This window comes from Colletes latitarsis, chromosome 4, assembly GCF_051014445.1.
Source record: "Colletes latitarsis isolate SP2378_abdomen chromosome 4, iyColLati1, whole genome shotgun sequence".
Classification (NCBI taxonomy): domain Eukaryota; kingdom Metazoa; phylum Arthropoda; class Insecta; order Hymenoptera; family Colletidae; genus Colletes; species Colletes latitarsis.
The window spans coordinates 33,090,425-33,113,268 of NC_135137.1; the positions used below are offsets into that span (position 1 = coordinate 33,090,425).

Here is a 22,844-nt window from a genome sequence, read left to right on the forward strand (position 1 = left end):
TGAAAAAGAATTTTTCTTCGAAAATTGAATTATTTTATACATAACTTTCCACCAGTTATATCATAATGTCTACAATATTTACTAGTTCAACGATCTATTTATCGTTTTAATATTACTTAAAAGTTTAAAAAATTCATATTTGCCCTTTCATTGAAAAAGAATTTCTTTCAAAACTTGAATTATTTTAACTCATTAATTTCATACGTAACTTTCCACCAACTATCGTAAGTAATTAAAGAATCTTAAAGTTAAATACCTGATATGTCAAATTACTATTATAGCATCAAATTACGAAAAAATAATTGCATTCAGCCGTTTCGATAAACGCTTCCCACTGGAAAATTATGGACAAATCGTAATTTCTTCCCCGTGAAAAGACGCTCCAGTCACTTAACGTTTCCCTTTACAATTTCTCGCCTTTCGCGATCCGCTAAACGATTAATTGCGCGCGGAACAATGCAAACGGTGGACAGCGATCGCTATCAGTTTTATTGCGAGAATCTAACAGTACCTCTCCGTCCTCCCCGGCATAACGACCAGTGAGAAAATCGGATTTTCTGTCTCGCGCCAACGAAAATTATATCGTTACGTATTGTTCTCCGGTGACTTTCGAATTAACGAACGAAATAAGTTTCGCAATCTTTTCGATCGGTTCCCGACAACGATAACGGAGCCGTACGCGTTACCGGGAGTCTCTCGTACACAGACACGTGAAAGACACGGTTCTTCTGCCCCGTGAATACGAAACAGGCACGTTTGCGAGCGCGTGTATGAGTGTTGTGTCACAGGTCCCTGGATGCCTGTCTCGTTATCCTAATGAGTTGGGCTTAAAATTCTCAAAGCACGCTTCAAAATCTTTTCACTCGAGCGCCGTTCCAGCGCGACGACGAAGTTACGGGAATTTAAAACGCTCCTTTCCCCTCGACATTGCACCCGTTCCGGAAATGTCAGCGCGCTTCTTTTGATACACAAAACGTTGTTTTCGCGATGCAGCTCGCGCCCGGTTCATCGTTCTTCCGTAATCTTTTTTCTCGATCGCTGCCACGGATTTATTGTGAGAAATTTTGCGAGGGGAAACGAAATTGCTGTTTCCGACGACGGTGCTGGGAAACGCGAGGGTTTCACGAGGGTATCGAACGTGCATTTAAACGAACGTTGAGAGATTATTTGTATTTCAAGGTCGAAAGATCCAACAACGAATTTTTTAATTCATTTTCCCGGGAAATTATGAAGTGTTTTAGTAAAGTAACGGGGATAGCAATTGCGTAATGGACGAGCGATAACCGGTTGCATGAAATTCGTAACGTTGATTACCTAATTGAACCTCATTAAGTGACAATTGTCATTGTATTCAGCTAAGTTCAGTTCCTATCCCGTGGAGTAGTGCACAGACCCTGGTGCACCTGGGCCATAATGCATCCTATTGTTAACTGTCAGAGGGGTCTCTGAACCTCTATGGAGAAGCCATAATACTGCACGGACGTCTGTCTCAGATTCAACCGATATCATCCTCATTCAGTTCATTATCGCGAATCTATGCTTCAATGGATCGACTATCGATTTATCGGAGCGGATAGAAAATTGTTTGTAATCTCGAAACGTTTTAAAACTCGTTTCTAACTGTGGAGAAACAAAGAAATGAATTTATTATTCATTTTATTATTCGTCCTTTTGTTTATTATATTCGATATTTCGTATCTATCAGAGCGATTGGTCCTCCCTGTTAGATTCCATTAATTCAAATAGTCGAGATATTCATAAGTTTTATAAAAAAATAATTCAATTTTTCTGTTTATTATATTCGACTTATGTCGGAGAGATTGGTCCTTCCTGTTAAATTCTGTTTGCAAAATATTTTAGAAAAGTAGACGGAGTTTTATTGAGATTACGTGTTCCCAAGCAAATTACTCGTTTTTCGCGACTTCTTATCAGACGGCTAAGCAACTTATATCAAAAGGTCGTCTCGATTTATCGTCGAGGTCGATGGAGTATAAACGAGCGCCGGTGCGTGGCAGTCCTTTTAATGGAAACCTAGAGGAAAAATTGAGGGTTCTGCCACCGATAAACCGGCTCGATTGATTCCTTGTTCGCTCCAGGGAGTTCCTCAAACCCCTACGATGCCTGCATTCGCCCTCGGCGATTGCCCATTTTTTTGCCCGGCCCGTGCAAGTTCCCTTTAACTTTCAGTTGGCAAGATAAAGCGCGATTTTTTCAAGACTATCGACTGTACCGTCGGTATCGATCATCCGTGGCGTCGCTTCCCTTGGCAGACGGCTGCATGCAAAGTCAGAGAAGAGATATCTCTTCGTTCTATCTGAAATATTGAAGTTCCGCTTCCGCGTGATCGGCACGGCCCCCGTGGATCGTTTATTTTTCGCGGCAGAAACGCTCTAAGCCCTGTAAGGGCCGACATGAAACGAAGGATTAATCGCGCGAATTATTTACTCAAAATATCTCCCATAAGAATTTAAATTATTATGGAGAAGAGGAAGACTTCTTCGGTATAAAAAATTAATAACATACATCGTATAAGAATTATTAAAACAAAAAAACTATACAGGGTGTTCTGAAAAAATTATTTTCGGTTGCAGGAGCCGATTACAATCATTTTTGGTCATTACACATACCCTCGAAATCCTACGCACTTTCGAGAAAAAAATTCTTTACCGAAACTACAATGTCTGACCCTGACATTCCGATTTTCCTGAAATTCCAAAAAAATTCAAATCATTCTGAAAAAATTATTTTCGGTTGCAGGGGCCGATTGCAATCATTTTTTATCATTACACATACCCCCGAAATCCTACCCACTTTCGAGAAAAAAATTCGAGAAGGTATGAAATTTTTCAACGAAAAAAAAAATTTCATATCGTACTAAAAAAAATATTTTTGGCTGCAGGAATCAATTAAAATCAATTTTGGTGAATAGATATACCCCAGAAATCCTGCGCATTTTCGAGAAAAAAATTCAGTACGGGCGTAACTTCAAACGTTAATAACTTTTTAACGAAGCCTCCCTCAATAAATTGGTATTCTTGATTTTCGTTCTATTTTGGTCGAACACCCTGTGTGAGATAAGAATATTATGTAGAAACTGGGATATAATCTGATTCTAGATCCGTTCCAACATAGTTTGACAACATTATGATAATATAATAGATCAAAGTAGAACAGAATATGGACCGGGAATTAATTAATTAAGAACAACGAATTTAACAGAATGGTATATTCTTGCGAACCTATATTTTCGAAATCTATTTCTAACCGCTCATTTGCATCTTTTACGACCATAAACGCATTAGCAATTTTCTATAAATAGAGCGACGGGAAGCTAGAAATAGGTGGTGCTTCTAACAAGAACCCGCGGCGTTGGTAAAACAAAAAAGTTGTTTAAGAAAGCAGGTTTCCCTTAGGATTACTGTTATTAAAGCCGCAAGACCCTAGAATCAACGATCTGGAAATATTTTATTCAGTAACGCAGCCAGTTCGAAGGAAGAAAATAAAAAATATAAAAATAAAAATCTTTCGCCGGCGATTATCATAATCTGAATACGCGACTTCGGTATCCCCGCGAGAAGGCGACACTTTGCATCCAAATATATAATAACAAAATTGCACTCGGTTCCACGTGCATATTTCCACCGAAGAAGCAATCAAACGAGACAGCGCGGTTTTATACGGCGAGAGGATCGCCTGTGCGTTTTCATTGCGTATAAGCATAATGAATTTACGTTCCTAGGAAACAGATAAGACCGATAACATTTCGCGAAGCATCGGGAATAACGCAATTTCGCTCGGAAGATGACGGATAAATTTAGTCAACTATCACGAGAGACCATTGCAATTCTATTGGGTGTCAATGGAATTTGATTAAATTTTCATACAATGTCTAGTAAATTCAAATACACAGAAACAGCTTCCCCTATTGAGATATACTTTAATTCAAAACAGAGGAAGTCTTGAAAATTTTTATTTTATCTGAAATAAATTCAAACCTTTATAGTAACTCGCTTCTATAAAGTAAGTAAATTTCTTAAATTAACTGAGTCGAGGAGTTACTCGAAAAAGAGTTTCGCGAACAAGTCCGTAAACTTTTGTTACCTTCGCACGTAATATTTACATATATTTGAGAGTATAATTATCAAAAAATAAAGCGTGAGATTAAATGAGCACAGAGGCTCTTCCTGCCATTAATTAATTCAGCACCGGAAAGATTAAAAACTCATCTATCTCGCGGGCACATAGGCCGGTTCCCAGAGATTAAAAAAAAATGCACCAACTAGAAGTACATATTTCATTATTAATAAGTGTATTTACATGTAAATTTAACGTGTGTTATTTTTCACAAACAGATTCAAAACATTGACCGCCATGTTGGTCGCCTTTTCCTCAAACGCTCGCTATAAATGAATCCTAATACAAATAAACTTTCGAACAATGTTAGTGTCATTTGGAATAGTTTAAAATAATAAGTACACGCTAAAATTTGAAAAAATATGAACATCCTTAGACACACGAAATAAACAGTGAACGCGTTAAATTTGCATCTAAGTACAATAAACCGTTTACTTCGGCATTTTTAAGTCTAGTTTTTGTTTCTTGGGGGGCTGGTCTAATAGACGTAGGTCGATCATCGAAATTTGTCACTCGTGGTCCAAGATCTCGACGTAGAGTCGAGAGGCCGCGTCAGGTTCGGCTGATTCAGTAGTAGAGCCGCATCATCCGGAACAAGAAAGAAAAAACGACGACGTCTCGGGGAAACGGACGAACTCAATCTATATGCAAATGCGTTCATCTTTTATCTTGAGTATGAGCAATCGACGGACGGTTGTCGGGCCCCGTGGTTGCAGCTTCGAGTCCATTGCACAATGAACGAACCGCGGGATATCGGATCTAAGCACCGAAAGCGACGCCGATGTAACGTCTCGGTAATGAGATGCGCATATTCCCGCGTTATTATTGGCTTTCGCGGAAAGTGAAGCGTGGCTGTGCTCGCGGTAATAGCAGCCGGAATAAAACGGGTCGCCAGATAAAAGCAAATTAGCTTTATATCTCGCTAAATATGCTCGGAGCTTGGCGCGAAACGCAAAGCGTCGAGATTGGTGGCACTGCGCGTAAAAATCCAGTCTGGAGAACTAACAAATTATACAGGGTGTTCGGCCAACCCTGGGAAAAATTGTAATGAGAGATTCTTGAGGCCAAAATAAGACAAAAATCAAGAATACTAATTTATTGATGGAGGCTTCGTTAAAAAGTTATTAACCTTTAAAGTTACGCTCGTAATGAATTTTTTTCTCGAAACTGGATAGGATTTCGGGGGTATGTCTATTCACAGAAAATGATTGCAATTGACCCCTGCAACCGAAAATAATTTTTTTAGAACGATTTGAAATTTTTTTTTTTCGCCGAAAAATTTAGGCACCTACCCCTGGTCGATTTTTCTTAAAAATTCGTTTTTCATTTTTAGTAATTTTGTTTGACGCCCTACGGAAAAGTTGTCTAATACTTTTTCGTAGGTATCCATGGGCTCTACTTCAGGAAAAAGTTTCATTGAAATATATTCACTATCGTAGGAGTTATGGCTGTTTGAAAATTGGACTAATTTTATGAGATTTTTCTCATTTTGCGGGGTCAAGGACCAACTTTTCGAATATTTTTGCGATTTGTACATATTCTCCATCAAAATACGCGTAGTTTGCTTTTTTAAACATTAAAATTGTCTAATCCGTTCAGAAGTTATGACGTTTTAAAGATTCGCATGAAAATTCGGGCAGACATTTCTAGCCAGAAATTATATTTTCGGTAAGGAATTTTTTTCTCGAAACTGAGTAGGATTTTGGGGGTATATCTATTCACCAAAAATGATTGCAATTGCCCCCCGGAACCGAAAATAATTTTTTTAGACAGATTTCAAATTTTTTTTTTTCGCCGAAAAATTTAGGCACCTACCTCCTGTCGATTTTTCTTAAAAATTCGTTTTCGATTTTTAGTAATTTTGTTTGACGCCCTACAGAAAAGTTGTCTAATACTTTTTTGTAGATACCCATGAGCTCTACTTTAGAAAAAAGTTTCATTGAAATATATTCACTATTGTAGGAGTTATAGCCGTTTGAAAATTGGACCATTTTTATGGGGTTTTTCTAATTTTACGGGGTCAAGGAACAACTTTTTCAATATTTTCGGAATTTCTACATATTGCCCATGAAAGTACGCGTTGTTTGCTTTTTTAAACATTAAAATCCTCCAATCCGTTCAGAACTTATGACGTTTTAAAGATACGCATGAAATTTTGAAGTGACATTTATGGTCAAACAATGTAATTTCAGTGAAGAATTTTTTTCTCGAAAATGGTTAGGATTTCGAAGGTATGCATATTAACCAAAAATGATTGTAATTGATCTGCGCAACCGAAAATAATTTTTTTAGAACGATTTGAAATTTTTTTTTCCATCGAAAAATTTCACACCTTCTCGAATTTTTTTCTCGAAAGTGGGTAGGATTTCGAGGATATGTTTAATGACCAAAAATGATTGTAATTGACCCCCGCAATCGAAAATAATTTTTCCAGAACGATTTGAAATTTTTTAATTCAATTGTTAATAACTTTTTCACGAAGCCTCCATCAACAAATTGGTATTCTTCATTTTCATCTTATTTTGATCTCTAGAATCCCCCATTAAAATTTTTCTCAGGGGTGGTCGAACACCCTATATACTCCGAATTCTCATAAGAATTTTCTATGAACGAGATAGAAGCTTTCTTACAATCGTTAAAGTGTTCATTCTTCATCCCGTATTAGAATTTACAAAAACACCACTGTTTCTTGTCAAATAGAAAGGACACACATTCGATAGATGCAACTGGTTTCTCTTAAAAAGCTCACGGGGCACTCGGTTATCCATCTTTTCAAACTTTACATTTAATGAACCTCCGACGTGATTCGTGAACAGTTACATCTGTTATAGAAATTTATAGAAATTTTTATGAATCCTAATAAGTGTCGAGAGATGTCTAAAAGAGCTTCCTTGAACCATCGGGAGTGCTAATAATCGGTTAGTGGATTCGTGAGGCTCCAATTTTCGAAAACTGTGCGGGGTTCGCAAAATGTCTAATAAACGTGTCTGGTGTAGCAGACAAGAGTATCGATTTCCTGTGATCATAAGGAAACACCTCTCGTGCGCTTCCGACGAGCAAAGATTGGACTCTCCGGTATAGATTAGCGTGAACCGTGGCAATTAAGGCTCGAGCATGCAATTATCTACCAAAAATGAAAATTATAGAGAGCATTGTACGGCCTCTCGGCAGGCCATTTCTCGAACTTTTCACTTTCGTGTCTTAAATGTTGGTTATTTAAATTCTGGATTTCCAAAATAAAAAAAAAGGAATCCAAACGATCGTGTTAGTTTAATTTCTTTCGCAAGAATATTTTCTCATTTCACATATTGGTAGATGCTAACTTTTTAAAAATAGGATCGAATTAAGCTCGAGGAGTGCTCTCGTATTTATCTTAACGAAATTAGTGATCCAAAATGAACTTAAAATTGAGAAACATTACAGAACAAAATGAAGAATACATTGTATTTATTTTATGGCCACGGTGCATCGTGTTTGGATTTTATTGTTTCTACCAACGGCAGCGTGCAATTTTAATTGAGAATATTTCCGTGTCTGTTTACGATCGCATAAGCTCGCGAAATCACATTCGTTGGTCTTTTTTTCATCACGGTAGCGTAGCGAACGTTAGGGGGCTCCGTGGTCTTGGCTATCGTTACTAATGTCCGCCCACGAGCCTCGAGAAGACTCGTAACTTCCTTCTTCTCCGACTTCCAGGGGCTCTCGACGACGTTTCATTGACGTTGCAATATCGTATCTAGCTTCCCACCGACGCGATACACATACAGAACCCTGTTTATTCCCGCGTGCAGTGCACATACCCGGCACAGTTAGGTGTATTTCGATATTCGCCCGTGTAATCTCTCGTAATTGGTAACGCGATATGGAAATTGATAACGCGAAACTTGGCGGAGTAGCGTCGCGACTCGATGGACCATCATACGCGCGAAAGTAATTGAATTCGATAGTAACTTTTTACTAAACGCGTAAGGTAAACAAAAATCGATAAATATCATCTAATATTCGAGAAATGGAGCTTGTCGAATTCCTCTTTTATTTGCGTTTACCCTGCGACTGATTTCAACTTATCAACATCCTTTATTTTTGCTCTTCATCCGTTTTATCCTCTATTTTTATTTCTATTTAGCAACAAAGTTGGAAGATAGAGATTAAAATTGTATGAATTAAATTAATTGCAATTCGTCTTAATTTATCTTTTTCTTGACAACAACGTGCCAGACGCACACTTCTGTTCTCGCGTGTTTTATTTTTTGTTTCTTTGATCTCGATTTGCATCTAAATCATCTCAGATCAATTCCTCGCGTCCGCATCGTTCTCCAGAGCCACTTCCGTTATTCGAGTACTTCAACCTACAAAACCGAGTTGGTAAATCGATGACAACGATACACCTTCGACAGTAAATTTCTCAACACATAACAGTATTCATGCTCGATATAATGCTGCGAATTGTCCCACATATACGCGTTTCACGTTCAGACCACGGCCATATTTCAACCTTTATCTGATAGAATCTGGTTAAAACGACTCGTACGACTCTTTTAAATAGTTGCACATGAGTGAGTGTAACATTTATCGGTGGGATTGTATACTGCTCTTTACATTTTCGGTCAGACTGTAGCTTCATTCATTCGGACATGCTAACAAAAGAATAACAATATGAAAAGCATAGATTTCTTTTATAATTATGCAACTTTTCTACGTCTTTTATTGTTTTGAAAACATTGTACAAGAAAGCAAAATACTTCTTTGAAGGGATTCAGCGCCGCCAAAAAATGGTTTCTCGTTACGAGTGAACTAGTCTACGGGTCGTATGAATACAAATAAGCGTAGCCTTATCTTTGAAAAATTCAAAGCAAATACTCTTAGCGGTATGAATGAAAGTTGAAGTAAAACCTTCTACTTACGAGTGTAGAGCGAATGCTTTGACAGGAAAGGTTCTGCTCAAGCTATGCATATTTTGCATGAATAAAATTAAGCTTTTACTTTGAATTATAAACACAGTCTTTGGAAAACACGAATCTTGCCAGACCGTAGATTCGCTTGCAAAGAATGTGTTCGACTAATTTTCGAACTAGTATTCCATTCCCGATTCTAAATCGAAGAATGCTTCGAGTGTAGTAAATTTCCCATTTGTTAAGATTTTGCGTTTCTTTCGTGAAACTCAAACCGTGAAATTAATCAAGCAAAGAGGATCTTCTGGCCATCGATTAATTCAGGAGCAACGAAGGTCTGGGATTATTGGCGGCCATATTTTTCTCGCGACAAATTCTAATAAAATTCCCTAGTTTCACAATTTTTTAAGATTTTAATCTATATGTTAATCTTAATGTGTTCGACTAATTTTCATTTCAACTAACTAGTGTTCCATTCCCGATTCTAAATCAAAGAATGCTTCGAGTGTAATAAAATTTCCTATTTTTTAAGATTTTGCGTTTCTTTCGTGAAACTCAAAGCGTGAAATTAATCGAGCACCGAGGATCTTCTGGCCATCGATTAATTCGGTAGCAACGAAGGTCTGTGATTATTAGTGGCCATATTTTTCTCGCGAGAAATTCTCGAAGAACGCCTTGTTTTCCCGCTTGCCGATGAGAATACCCCCTTAACGCGGTAGAAATCCCCGGCTGTTCCGCGGCACAATATAACAGGATACGAGATGCAGACAGTACGACTGGATCGCGAGACATAAAACCGTGGTTCGTGGGTCGGCGCGGACGAAAGGGGGACCAAGGGATAAGGCGCTGTCGCCGATGGTTCTCCACTTTTGCCTGCACGTGGTTCCACGGCCGTTGCTGTCGTGCAAATGCAAAAAGATACGTCACGTCACGCCGCAGCGCGCCCATAACGCGCGGAATATAGGATATACGATACGAAACCAGACAGAGAGAGAGAGAAGGAGCTTTTTTGCATTCGAACCTTCTTCGAGATCGTCGCCAGAGTCGGGGAAATTTTATTTTCGAACCAGTGAAAATTTTTCGTTCGTCCTTACGCCGACTTCCGGTCGCGTTTCGTTCGAGAAATCGCGTCTTGGTTCTCGAAAATTCTCGAGAAAAGAAGTATTGCAAGATTTATGTTTCTGGAGCGATGTCCATGACATTTGTCAAAAAACAGAAGAAATGTTTAAACTGATCGATATCAGAATTTATAATTTTAATAAAGTTTATACCATCTCCTTGGGTTGCGTTTGCACAGCACTTGAATCTTCGTACACATTTAGTACCGACGAAGAAACCGCTTTTTTAATACTTCGTTATATCGAGAACTTATTCAGACTGAAATATAATTTAAAATTGCATAAATATTCAAACTGGTTTCGCAAAGGTTCTTAAATGTAATCGTTGAACGTCAGTTTATTATCTCGTATACCGGGGACCGAGAAGTCAGTTTGACCAGCGCAAGTAGTGCAATTCAGTGTCAGAAGTAAATTGAGAAATCGAAGATCGCGCGTACGTTTAACTCTAACGAAAAAAAACCCTGATTGCTCTCGCGAGTGTGTTTCGAGTCGACGATGAAACGCGATACGGATAAAATGAGTTTACGAACCCCTCGCGTAGCAAAAGGTTATAAAATTTCAAGCTTGCCGTTGAGCGCGGCGTATAAAGTTGATAAATTGTTAGTCGTTAATAATGAAACTAATATTAAACGCAAAATACGTCAAAATTTATGATGTCTCGAAGTTGGAATAAGAGAAAAGAAAATTAGCGAAGCGTCGTCCTTCGTAGAATGAAACGTGATATGTAAATGTGAGGAATTAACCTTTAACAAACTCAAGATTTTTATGGGTTCTGTTAACAATATTTCTGAAGGTATTTTTTATTAAAATGACAAATTGACCTGTCCTTACAAAAATGATAAAATAATCACAGGTGTTCTTCCCAAAAATTTTACAATAACGTGCAGTAAAATTCACGCGAAGTATACGTGCTTTGTAAAACACCTAAATAAATTTTCGATGACCCCGGATGGGTGGGGGGAGGGGTAGGCGTTGGACAAAACTGCATCTTTCTCGGCGGGGATAAACGGTCGTCGATTTTCAAATTTTATGTACGCGAAAACACGCCGTTGTCGCGAAATTTAGCATAACGCGGAGGATTTTTCGGGGGAGGCGTCGGCGCTCGCTTGGGAGCGATCGTTGCTCGCGAGTCTCGAAATTCCAGGGAATTCCAGACTTGTCCGGTAGCACTTGAGAATTCCGAGTGCGTCGAAATTGTTCGTTTCTGCGTTCGTTCGTGCGTACGTTCCTTCCGATTGTCGCGTTATCGTTGCCTCGGCAAGTGTCGCTTCTACGCGCGAACGAACTGGAGGAACGGGTCTGAAAGTTGGGGAAACCAAGGGAAAAACGATGAAAACGAAAGGACCTCGGGCGTCGAAGAAAATGCTGAGAGCAAAAGAGGATGATGCAAATTTGTTGCATTTTACTCTTCGTACCAAAGTACCCAACTTATAAATTTCGGTGTCGTCCAAAAATTAAATTCCGTCTAGAATACCAAAGAGTTACTTCGTAGAACAATTACGTGGCGGACCACGTGTAGTAAAGTAGCTGGGGAACAAAAAATCTGCTCACTGGCCTCGAAAACGAAACGAAAGATTAACGCGTTCGCGACGCGTAACGAAGGGACCCAGAAACGAGAGTGAAGTTCATAGAGCGCGGAGAGAGCGAAATAAAAAGCGGGAAGAACGGGTAAAAAGTACGTTAACCATCGTTCCGAAACACTTTGAAGCTGCGCCTCCTTTTGGTATCGCACGCGAGTGGTATTTACTTTGCATAAGTTGCGCGAGACCGCAAAAACCCGGGGGAAACGAGGAATGCTGGAAACGCGATGTAAATGGAGGCAGCACGCGAAGCGTAGTGGGATCAGCTTCAGCGATAGCAATTCCTTCGGAGTTCGCGGGAGAGAGAGATAGGGAGAGAGAAAGAGAGACACACCGGGACGATAAAAACGGCGCAAGAAACCGGACGAAACTGAACGAACCGAGGAAACGCGGAGGACGTCTTTATCTGGACTTGAAAATGGAGATAGGAAGAAGAATCGAAAGAGATAAAAACCCGAGTAGACAATCCCTTCGTAACCCGTTCAAAGGACGATGTTGGTAAAGTCTGCCAGTTAACGATAAATCAACTGTTACCTGGAATGTACCGATAACTGTCATTCCGCGACAGAAAACGAATAGAGAACGTAGAATGATATTCTTTCGTTAGAGCCTTTGCTTTTGAGATAGCTGACGTTGGGAATTCATTAGGTTCGCGCGAGATTGAGTATGCCTTGTCTAACGTGTCTGTCCATTACTCGTTATTTCTACTTGTGTTGGGTGTTTGTATCGACGCAAGCGTTGGCACGACATTATACGCGAAAACTGGTTCTAACTAGTCGGGGAACGGCGAAATCGACGAAAAATGGATAATAACGTACCTGGAGTGTTGCAGAACACAGACACAAGTGGAGGTAGTTAGTAATGAACAGACATATCGACTACGCCAAAGTTCCATATTCTCGAGTCTTTTTCTCGCGTGAATCGCAAGACTGCTACAATGGGAATTACAGTAATATAAAAATGTAAGGAGAAAATGAATTTAACATTTTTTGTATCTCATCCCCTCTTGAACATTGAAAATCTGTTTAAAAAATAAATAAAACTAACTTTTAAATTGGAAGGAACACATGGTGAGGTACTACATAAAATATGAGACTTTGGTATATTTTTTATTACTAGCCTTTATGAATGTATGAAATATAGTTTCAATATTCCTCTCGAAAACACAATCTTTTATTTTTCTTTGATGATTTTTTCAATAAACAAATAATCTCGGGAACAACCCCAATTAACAAGGACAAAAGAGGAAAAATCTCTTACCTTTTATTTATTTATTTTGTTTTATATATACACACACATTTAAGCAGAAACTAAAAGAAACTATTGTAACAGGGGTCTCTAGAATGAAATAGTAATGCAAATATGTAGGATGGTGACTATATGGCGAGGGTTAATATAAACTTGTAAGGCATTCACTTTCATCGATATTGTTATTGATTATCTCAGAGATATTATATGATTAAGACGTATACGTCATCTTGCGAAGAAACTAAAATTATTTGTTAAAATGAGGGTTAAATAAAGGGTTAAGAAAGAAAAGAAAGTAATTTCCACGGTCGTAGGTGCAATCTGTTACTTATTTATCGAGATTCTGCACCGTTCCATATTTCGTAAAACCTTGCATGTTGATTCACATTTTTTGTCCCCCCTGACGAGTGCCAAAAGCCATCTTTTGGAACACTGTATACCGTCGATGGCCCGTTAATAAGTGGTACTCCGCGATCATGTAACACGGTAAAAGAAAGCAAGACGAAGGCTTACGAGAAGAACAAGACCGTACGGTGGAAGAGGGGAGAAAAAGAGAAAATGAGGGGAGAAGGACGAGGTTAAACGACGGAGGAATACGAGGAAGACGGGGGAACAAGAAAGCGGGCTGATTAAGGTGATGACTGGAAAAGGAAGAAAAGACGAGCTTAACAAATGAGATTTTAATGATTCGACGATAATATATCGAATTTCTTCTGGTGTCGGAGGGGGTGGCGAGGAGGACAAAGCGCGAGTGTGTTTCCCGGCGCGTGGGCGGCATCGAGACGCTCGGAAAAACGAGAGAACGGCGGTAAATCTTACCGAATTACCCTAAAAGGAATTTCGCGGGTAATCCTTGCATCGTCGGGCCGCCAGGGGAGGGAGAAAGGAGATAAGGCTTTCGAAGAAACAGAATTCGAAAAGGGGAAAAGTCCCTCGAGGGGATTCCGCCGCGCGACGCCGGTGAATTTACGGTCGGTCGGGAAATTATTCATGCGTTAATAAACTGCGTTTGGAGATCGTGTATCAGCAAAGTGAAATAGGAAGAGAGACCTCGCCGAGCGAGGAAGGAAGCGACCGAGAATGCTTCGAGCGTGGATAGACTTTTTTTTTTATTTTATTTTTGAAACGCACACCGAGCACCGGAAGTCAGGGGAGAAAGCCATTTTGCAGGCGAGAGATTTTTTCGTTTATTCCCGGACAATATTTCATTGGATTTTTAACTCGATCGTATCTGGCGAGCAATGGTATTTAAAAAAGTGCAAATTTACTGATTTGCAAAATTGCAAGAAGAGTTAACACTAACTGCTTGTTTTATTACTGTTTATCATTACTATTCCACAGTGGTTGTTCAAAATAAATTCCTTTTCCAAACCTTTGCACCGCCCTCCGTTTCGCGCGTATTTTCCACTGTTTTTTTTTGCTATTTGTTATAATTGCACAAAAATCCGCCGCCTAGTAATAACTCAGTACCATGTTCCGGGTTAACGACGTCGTAAGACTTCAAGATGCATTAAAATAACGAGTTAGACCGCTGGTATGACTTTCTCGTTACCGCGCCAAATCGAATAAAAGGTCCTTCGGATTAAATTCGTATTTAACATAATATCAAACTTAAAAAGTGTGAACGTTCGCGCAAAGTCGACATACCTGGAATAAAACTAGTTCCGTTCCGCGAACGCGCGAAGAAATATCTCGAAGCCAAGACGAGAGTGTATTGTCTCCGGTTCGCCGCTGATTGATCGCGTTCCGCGGACGGAAAAGCGAACGAACGCGATGTAACTGCTAGGAAAAATGAAAGCGAGCGTGGCGGACGAGCAAAGAAAGAGACGGCGGGAGAGATTGGCAGGCAGAAAACGAAAGAAAAAGCGCGGAGAAGCGTTCGAACGAAAAGGAATTTACGCGAGGGAACGTTCCGCGATGAAAAGAGACGGAATATGACACCGGGAAAGAAAGGCTGGCAACGGATGGTGCAGGAAGAGGAGGTGAAAAAAAAAAACTGACAAGTCCTTTAACGATGACTTTACAAGAAGAGAAACCGCGAGGGCAACGATGGTAAAACCGAAGTTCGCGGTAGGACGAGCCCGCAAGGCTGACCCCATCGTGACTTACGCTTCTTTCCCTTTTTGTCCTTCCTCGTCGTTTCCCTTTGCTCGTCTTATATGACGTCCTTGTCACACGTCATTAACCCAACCGCGCGAAATGTATCGTTCGAAGACTGTGCTTCCGGTTAAAAGTGTGACTTTTCTGCTTCGCAGGTACCAGTTTTTCCTGCAGGTCAAACAAGACATTCTGCAAGGAAGACTGCCTGTCTCGTTCGACCTGGCCGCGGAACTTGGGGCCTACGTCGTTCAATGTAAGTATTTCATTCGAAATAATATTTAATGTAGTCGAATAAATCATTTATTAACAACACAAAATATGACACAGGTGAATAAACTCGGAGTACAAAAGTAGCAGGTTTTCTATAATTTTGGAAACAGTTGTTCTTTAAACGTGAAATATAATCGTGTATGCACATTGTCTCTTTCAAGATGGACGTCGAATAGCTGCGAATGATTTACGGTATTTCGTTCGTTGAAAGGATGCAGGTGCGCTTAAATTGCATCACTTAATTATATTATTTCTTCAAAGATAGAAATTCTAGCTTGCGTCATTATGCGTTGCTCGAATGGGAAACGTATAATTTTCTGAACAAATGCATCGTGCACCGTGCTACGGAAACGAACGTAGCGAGGCGCAATCAATCAGACTGTTAATGTTCGCCCGATTTCTTTTCGCAACGAAGCTTCCTTCAGCCACCTTGACGGGAAGATTATTACTGTTTCTAATGAACGTTATGATTAAAATAGGTGTCTTTAATTAAATCCGACGATATTAATCATCTCAAGGTCAAAGAAAGCTAGACACGGAAGGACGAGACACGGCGATACTAATGTTCTCGAAAGCGTCCGTCTGTAAGCTTGGATTAATTTTTTACTTTCCCGGTTGTTATTGAATACACAATAGCTTTTTGCTTTTAAGGTTGTTGGCGTTTCTTAAACGAGCTCATACATTATTTAAAGCCTCGATCGCCCGGCTTAGAACAAGTCATCCTTGTACCAGTCGTCTTATGAATTCTTTGTTTTTTAGAATTATACTTACGCTTTCGTTTCCCTGTTTCCTGTATGTTAATCGACGCGCTTTCTCAGATCACTGGACCAGTAATCGACATACTGGTTTGATAACTCCAAAACAGCCACGAATGGCGTTGAGAACATGGTAATTACGATAATGAGTGCCCGAAGGCGAACGTGTAATTGGCAATTATGATTTGTAGGTAAAATTATTTTTCCTGTTTAACCTTTTGCACTTTAAAAATTCATTTTAATGAATGTAACTGGCTACTCGAATTTTAAGGCGTATTAAAATTGTCCTTTTTCTCCGGAGAAAATAAATGATTGTTATTTTTAATTTCTTCATTTGTTTTGTTAGTTTGCGTTACTATACATAACCTTAAAGCAAAGAGTCGACAAGGTATTTAAAAGGCCATAATTTGGTGCTTAATAACGTATATTTTTTCCAAGTAAATGACTTCAGAATATTCTGCGTACGAAAGTAGTACGGTAAAAATTTCGAAGAGATATTTCACCGGAGATACTCGTCCCGATCGCATGACTCATCCTCCGCGACCATAACTTTCTGTTTCAACGATGCAAGCTTGCTCTTATTTATCAAACATTACAGTGGATGTATCGAAACTTATCTTGCAAAATCCTGGATACGAAAAGTGAGAAGGGACCAAAAAAAAATCACATATTTTTGAAAATGTATAAAATTTTACACCATCGCTGATGACTCGATTTTCTCGTAAAGGAAGCTTTGAAAATAAATGTGTGCTGACTCGTGTCCCGCGAATGTTGCCGCGAGAAAAAGAAATAATAGCCGGAAGGAGAGGAGAATCGGAAGAAACGGTCGCGCCTGTGAGAAGAACGGGCAAATAGGAGATACGGCGACGCGGCGTAAGGGAAAATCGCTTAAGCAAGTAATCTCGGCGAGACAATTGCGAGCATAAACCTCAAATGACCTCCGAGTGCTCATCCCTCATTAAACGCGCCACTACAATTCTGAAAATGAGCCGTAACTCCTTTTGTTTCACTGCCAACAATTTGCTCGCGCTCGCGTCTTCCGGTACAATTCTTGCCCGTGAGTGTCCTTGAACGTCTGCATGCAAAGAAGTCGTTCTGGTTTTCACTTCGGCGAACGCATTACGCGAAAAATAGACCGGATCGCGTTGTATAATACTTACAAAATTATACGAAACTCGCGAAACTGGTTCTGCATAATTATCGACGATAAGTACCTATTAATTAATAACGAGATTCCTCTGGTACGAGTAACGCCAATGTCATGGTCGTTTTAATTTTGCTCGTGTCAATGATCTGTTTCGAGTGGCGCGTACTCAGAGAATTGTATATTGAATATATCACGGTAATTCAACGATCTACGTTCGGATAGCTCTGTGATTTATAATAAAGTAGAAACGTAATTCATTTACGTTCGTATTCAAACGTATTCGACTGTTTAAAATTAAAATTAGATCCGACCAAGTGCTACGTGCAGATTTATCCCACAAATATTTACGTTTTGATCTGTCCACGCAAATCAGCTTCAAGAACAACGTTTCCAGACAGTAATCAAAGCGCTCCTTTGAAGTTCGAACCGACCAATTACTCAGACTAATGTATACATCCGGTTTAATAGATATCTGGAATGAGTATTTCAATACTGATCTATTTATGCATCCAGCGAATTTATATTTAACGAATCGCCAACTTACAGTAATTACTAGGAAAAATTGTCAGTACGGGCTATATTTAAAAATGTCAACAGTCTTTCACGGTTTAAACTACACGTAGAATTTCTTTTCGAGAGGACTTGGTTCCCGAGTGGTTCTCGCGACTCCTTAACCTCTTTCGAGACACTTTCACATACGTTGCATTTAGTTTTTTTCACTTATTTTAAATGTACACGGTGGTAACTGCCATCAGCGTGAATTCTTTATAATTAAATTTCCTAATGATATAATTTTTGGATAAAAAAAGTATGCAACTATGAGTCGTTGCACCGTATTATTCTTATTTTGTTATTCTCTTTGCTCTATAACAACATTGCAATAAATTCGATAATGCGACAATGTTTTGTTGAGACGATACAAATCAGTTTGAATTTTAGCCTATTTTGAGGTATTTTTTAAGTGTTTTATAAATGTAGAAAGAGAAAATGTATTGCTATTTGGATATTTGATTTTTGAGAAAGTACGTATCTGGAAGTGGGTTGTTCAGAATTTTTAACAGTTGCAACTGCAACAGAGTCGGCGTTGAAGGAATTTCGCGATTAAATTGGCCACTCAAGGACGTCGAAGAGCTACCCCCACCATGTCATTTGGATTCTACCACTTTGTTACATTCTCTCATAAACTTTCCAGAGTTATGACGGGAGGTTGCATCGGGTCACTACACCTCTTGTCTCCTCACGCACTCTCAGTCCCTTAACCTTTTGCGATCCGTGTCGAGTGAGACTCTACAGCGCTGGTTGTCACAGCAGCCGAGTATCACTCGAGAATTTTATACCTTTTCATATCGACTACATTGCGCTAGATGCTTTTATGTATCAACGTTGAAAGTATACGTTCATATTATACAGCCAAGTACATACATTAAATAGATAGAAAGAGACGAATTATCATTTGCAAAACCAATACGTACATCAATGCTGTGACGTTTTATACAAATGAACATAGTGAAATACCTTATAATACATTCTGATGCAATATTTTAATAGTATATCGATTGAAGATAATTATTTCATCGTTTAAGATACTATTAACGTGGTTTAAATATACCATTAATAAAATTACATTTAATTTTTTCTTTTTAACAGTACAGAAAACGTTTGTTTAAAATTTTTTTTAGAATTTTTACAATAAGTGGGAAACGTAGAATTTGTTTCATAATGCTTTGTGTGCGATTGAATACGATTTGGCTGACGCGTCTGTTCATCACTCACTGTTTCTACTTACACTTGACACTTCACGCTAGTCTATACGTACATTTCCAAACTCGATTTTCTCGAAAACGAAGCTTCGAAGTGGTGTCTTTAAGATAAAAAAAAAACAATGTCATTATTAAGAAAAGCATATTTTACACATACGTTTACTCCTAATAACATAATAACCAACGTTGGTACGACTAAAAAGATCGTGGTAAAGCGTACGAATTACGCGCGTGGTGGCAAAGTGCAAATTGTTCGTATGTTGAAAACGAGTTCGACACGGCCCGCACGAGCGAAGAAAAGTCACGATTTAAATTTTCTCCGGAACTCGCAGCTGCTATCCGTCGGAACGGAAGGTCATTGCACGGCGGTCGTTAAAAGTTGCTCGGTTTTTCAACGAGCGGACTGACGCGTTACCGCGAATACACGTGTCTACGACGAGCCGAAGTCGTAACGCCCGATAAGGTTTTACGCAGCGAGAATCGGCGAGTCCACAGTGCCCCGTGGCTGTGCATCGATGTAGACAAAACACAGAGCGCCGCGTCGGGGCTGTTTGTTCATCTTTATCGCGATAATGCCGCGTTTTATTTCGCCTCCTCCGCGGCGAAACAACGCCGCTACGCCTGGAACGTTTCCACGGGGCAACGCCTAACGCTCGCGTACGCTTATTTCCGACTCGAGGGAGTCTAAACAAAATTGCATGCTGGGTGCCACATTATGCGCCCACGCTCTCTACGAACCGTCACGACGAAATTACACTTCGCGATAATTTCTTTCTCGTCGCCTTTCCTGGCGAACGCGCGCCCAACGACCCCGCCGTTCCATCGAAATTTCTAATGGAAACGTCCACGGTGACATTTTGTTCTCTGTTCTCCAGCAATTATACATTAATTATAGACTTGAAAGACTTTCTTACGCTTCTATGCGTTTATATTAAAATTATTATACACAAGGGGCAACCAAATAATATTTCAAGATCGTAGATCGTTCAAGAAACTTATCGTGGGTTATTCGCAATTAACAACAGGTATAAGTAGACTGTGGATCTTTAGGCAAATTTATACTTAAATGGGCTCTCAATGTCAACTGAATTAATTTTTCAAATTGGTAAATGGAAATCAACTTTCCTTTAAAGGGTTTAAAAAATAATGACTCGATGGAGGATTACATAAATTTTCAAATTATTACGTTGACATATATTATAAAATATTAGTTTAAACTTGTGGAGCAATGAAATAGAAGCTTTTTAGAGGGTTATTTTTGATATATTTGTATATTAAGTGCATTATGTAGTTTCTTGGAAATTAAATGCATAAACTTGCAGCGTACGTTAATTATTTCACAAAAGTTGGTAATTTTTAGTACTCATTTTTGTACTAGAGATGTTTCTGTGGTTTGGTGGGATTCGATTTTAATATACATCTCAGTTCCATTATTGATCGCGAAAATCTAACGTCGATAGTCGCATAAAAGTAATAACACTTTCGTGTCTTTGATCCTGGTGCATCCGTGAGAGAGAAAACGGATCTCCGAAGGGAAGAGTACCGGGGAAAGTCTAGCGTTACGAGTAGGGTTAAAGTTTTCAACAAAGGTACGATCAGAGAAAAGCGATTTAAAAAGATTCGTGGAAGCTTTGCGCGGCACGTGACTTCAATTTCACCGGCGAAAAGAGACGCTCGCATGCACGGTAACGCGTTAAACTTTTCCAAGGTACTTTCGACTTCTTCTCCCTTTCAGACAGTTATTTCTATTTCGAAATACCTCGGAGCACCGATGGAATCGACGAAGGTAACCAACCTGGGATAAAGAATCTCCTCGCGTTTATGTATTATACTTTCCGCTTGTACCTTTAAATCCAAGGGTTTACCTTCAACGATTCAAATTCTATCTATATTGCTACACAAAAATTTAGAGTTTCCTTTGATGGAAATTTTTCTAAGCATGCACTTGTTTCACTCACAATTTTACTTTTTCGTATTAACATACATATGTTGGGAATTCCAACAATTTATATTATAGGACACATCATTCAATATTACTTGATTTGGTCATCTGGCAATGTACCTTATTTTACAAAAGGAATTGACATATCCTAAAGCCATTAAGCCATACTTAATTAGTTTCACCGTACTTTGGGCCCATTTACCTACCCCTTGGGACTGCGAACACCCACCCCCCTACAACCCTCAGTGGGTGGGATTTCGATTTATAATAAAATAGGTAATCTTCGATCCACAGGCGATTGCCATATTGAAGTTGATGTTGATCTTCAAAGTACTGGTTATGGTTATGAACGTCCAGGGGTTAATATTAGGTCCTCCCATACGTTCGTTTTGTACTACAACCTGAAGGAATATTTTAAACATATAATGGAATTTTATGAAAAACAGTAAAACTCTTCTCATTCGACAACTCCCTTTCGTTTGGCAAAGCTGTTGTATCTTCGTTGCAAAACTTGTTTAATTTTGTACTAAAATGTAGCTAATAAGCCTGGAGATCCTTTCTTACAAAGTTCAGTTTCGTTATATGCAAACCAAAATATTTGTGCAATCAGACTCAAGCACGAATATTTTGTTTCGTAAGCCAATGTATGGATTCCAAGCTTCGAGCTTTGAAAAAATATCTATTTTTCTATGAATTCTCCAAACTGGCAAATTTTATCGGTTTTCTATTAAATTACAAACTTTATTCTCATCGATTTCAAAATATCGAACGCCACGGAATTTATGGGACGAATCTAATAGTTAAAAATCTGGAGAACGCGTCGTCCGCGTGTTCGACGGTTTGGCGAACGACGAGGGAAAGACGCGCGAGCTGGGCGGAAGGAGGCTGCAGGTCCACGCGTTAGTTATCTGCTGCTGAGATTCAAAGTCATGCAAATAGAGAAAGGGCGGGGAGAGAAAGATACGGTCGTGTTTGCGTCTCATCGCCGTCAAAAGAGACGAAATGAATGCCCTTTCTTCTTGTTCAGTCCGGGAGACCGTTGACAACGGGACGCGGTGCAGAGACAGAGAGAGAGAGAGAGAGATGGAGAGAAAGTGGAAAAAACGAGAGAGAGAGACAGGAGAAAGGGACACGGCACGCGTTTTGCTTCGCGAAATGGAGATAAACTTTGCTGAATGCGCGTGCGGTCCGCCGCGGATGAGATCACCGCGGGAGGATGGATTGCAACATCTTAAGCAACATAATTTCGCGTGTTCGACTTTCCTGTTCGCGTTTCTTTTCCAACCCCGTCGCCGTGCAAACGAATCCACGGCGTCACGCTCTTTCTCCTGATACGGTTCAGGCATATAAATCTTTATTCCCGGGCATAATAGATCTTGCGAGGCGCTTCGCGGTGGATCGTAGCGCGCGCATAATTTAGCGACGTCCGAATGGATATCGTGAATAAACCGCTCGCGGGATGTGGGAAACGCAAACAAGCATCGGGATCTTGACCGATATTTAGACGCGTCGTTATAATGCTCGTTGAACGAGAAATTGGAATGGAAGGGAAACTCGTAACTGTACGATATTGCGTTTTCTTTTCAGTGACGTGCGCTTTTTTCAAATTATTCAACGCGCGTTCCCCGAACAACGGTACGTGGAAACGTTCGGGCGATAAATATTTTATTCCACACTCTTGGGAACTCGGAAAATTATTTTGTATCGCATCTTACGACGGAGCCATTTCTCTTCGACTAAATATCGTTAGGAAATGTTATTGGCTTCTACAAGATTCGTGAAGTCGAGCTATTTAGTAAATAGATAAGTACAAGAACTATTTACAAACACCTTAAATTTATTAACAAATATATATACACGTGTTAACAATTATACATGTAAATGGTTCGTAAATTTCT

The 22,844-nt window shown here is 39.5% G+C and overlaps 1 protein-coding gene across 2 annotated transcripts in view; it reads left to right on the forward strand.

Annotated features, from left to right (window-relative positions):
* LOC143340971 (band 4.1-like protein 4) overlaps positions 1-22,844 on the forward strand; it is a 102,254-nt gene that overhangs the window by 65,582 nt on the left and 13,828 nt on the right. For both annotated transcript variants that reach the window (XM_076763447.1, XM_076763446.1), the window contains one exon: positions 15,228-15,325. In XM_076763447.1, coding sequence (XP_076619562.1) covers positions 15,228-15,325 — 98 coding nt within the window. The remainder of the gene's footprint in view (positions 1-15,227; positions 15,326-22,844) is intronic.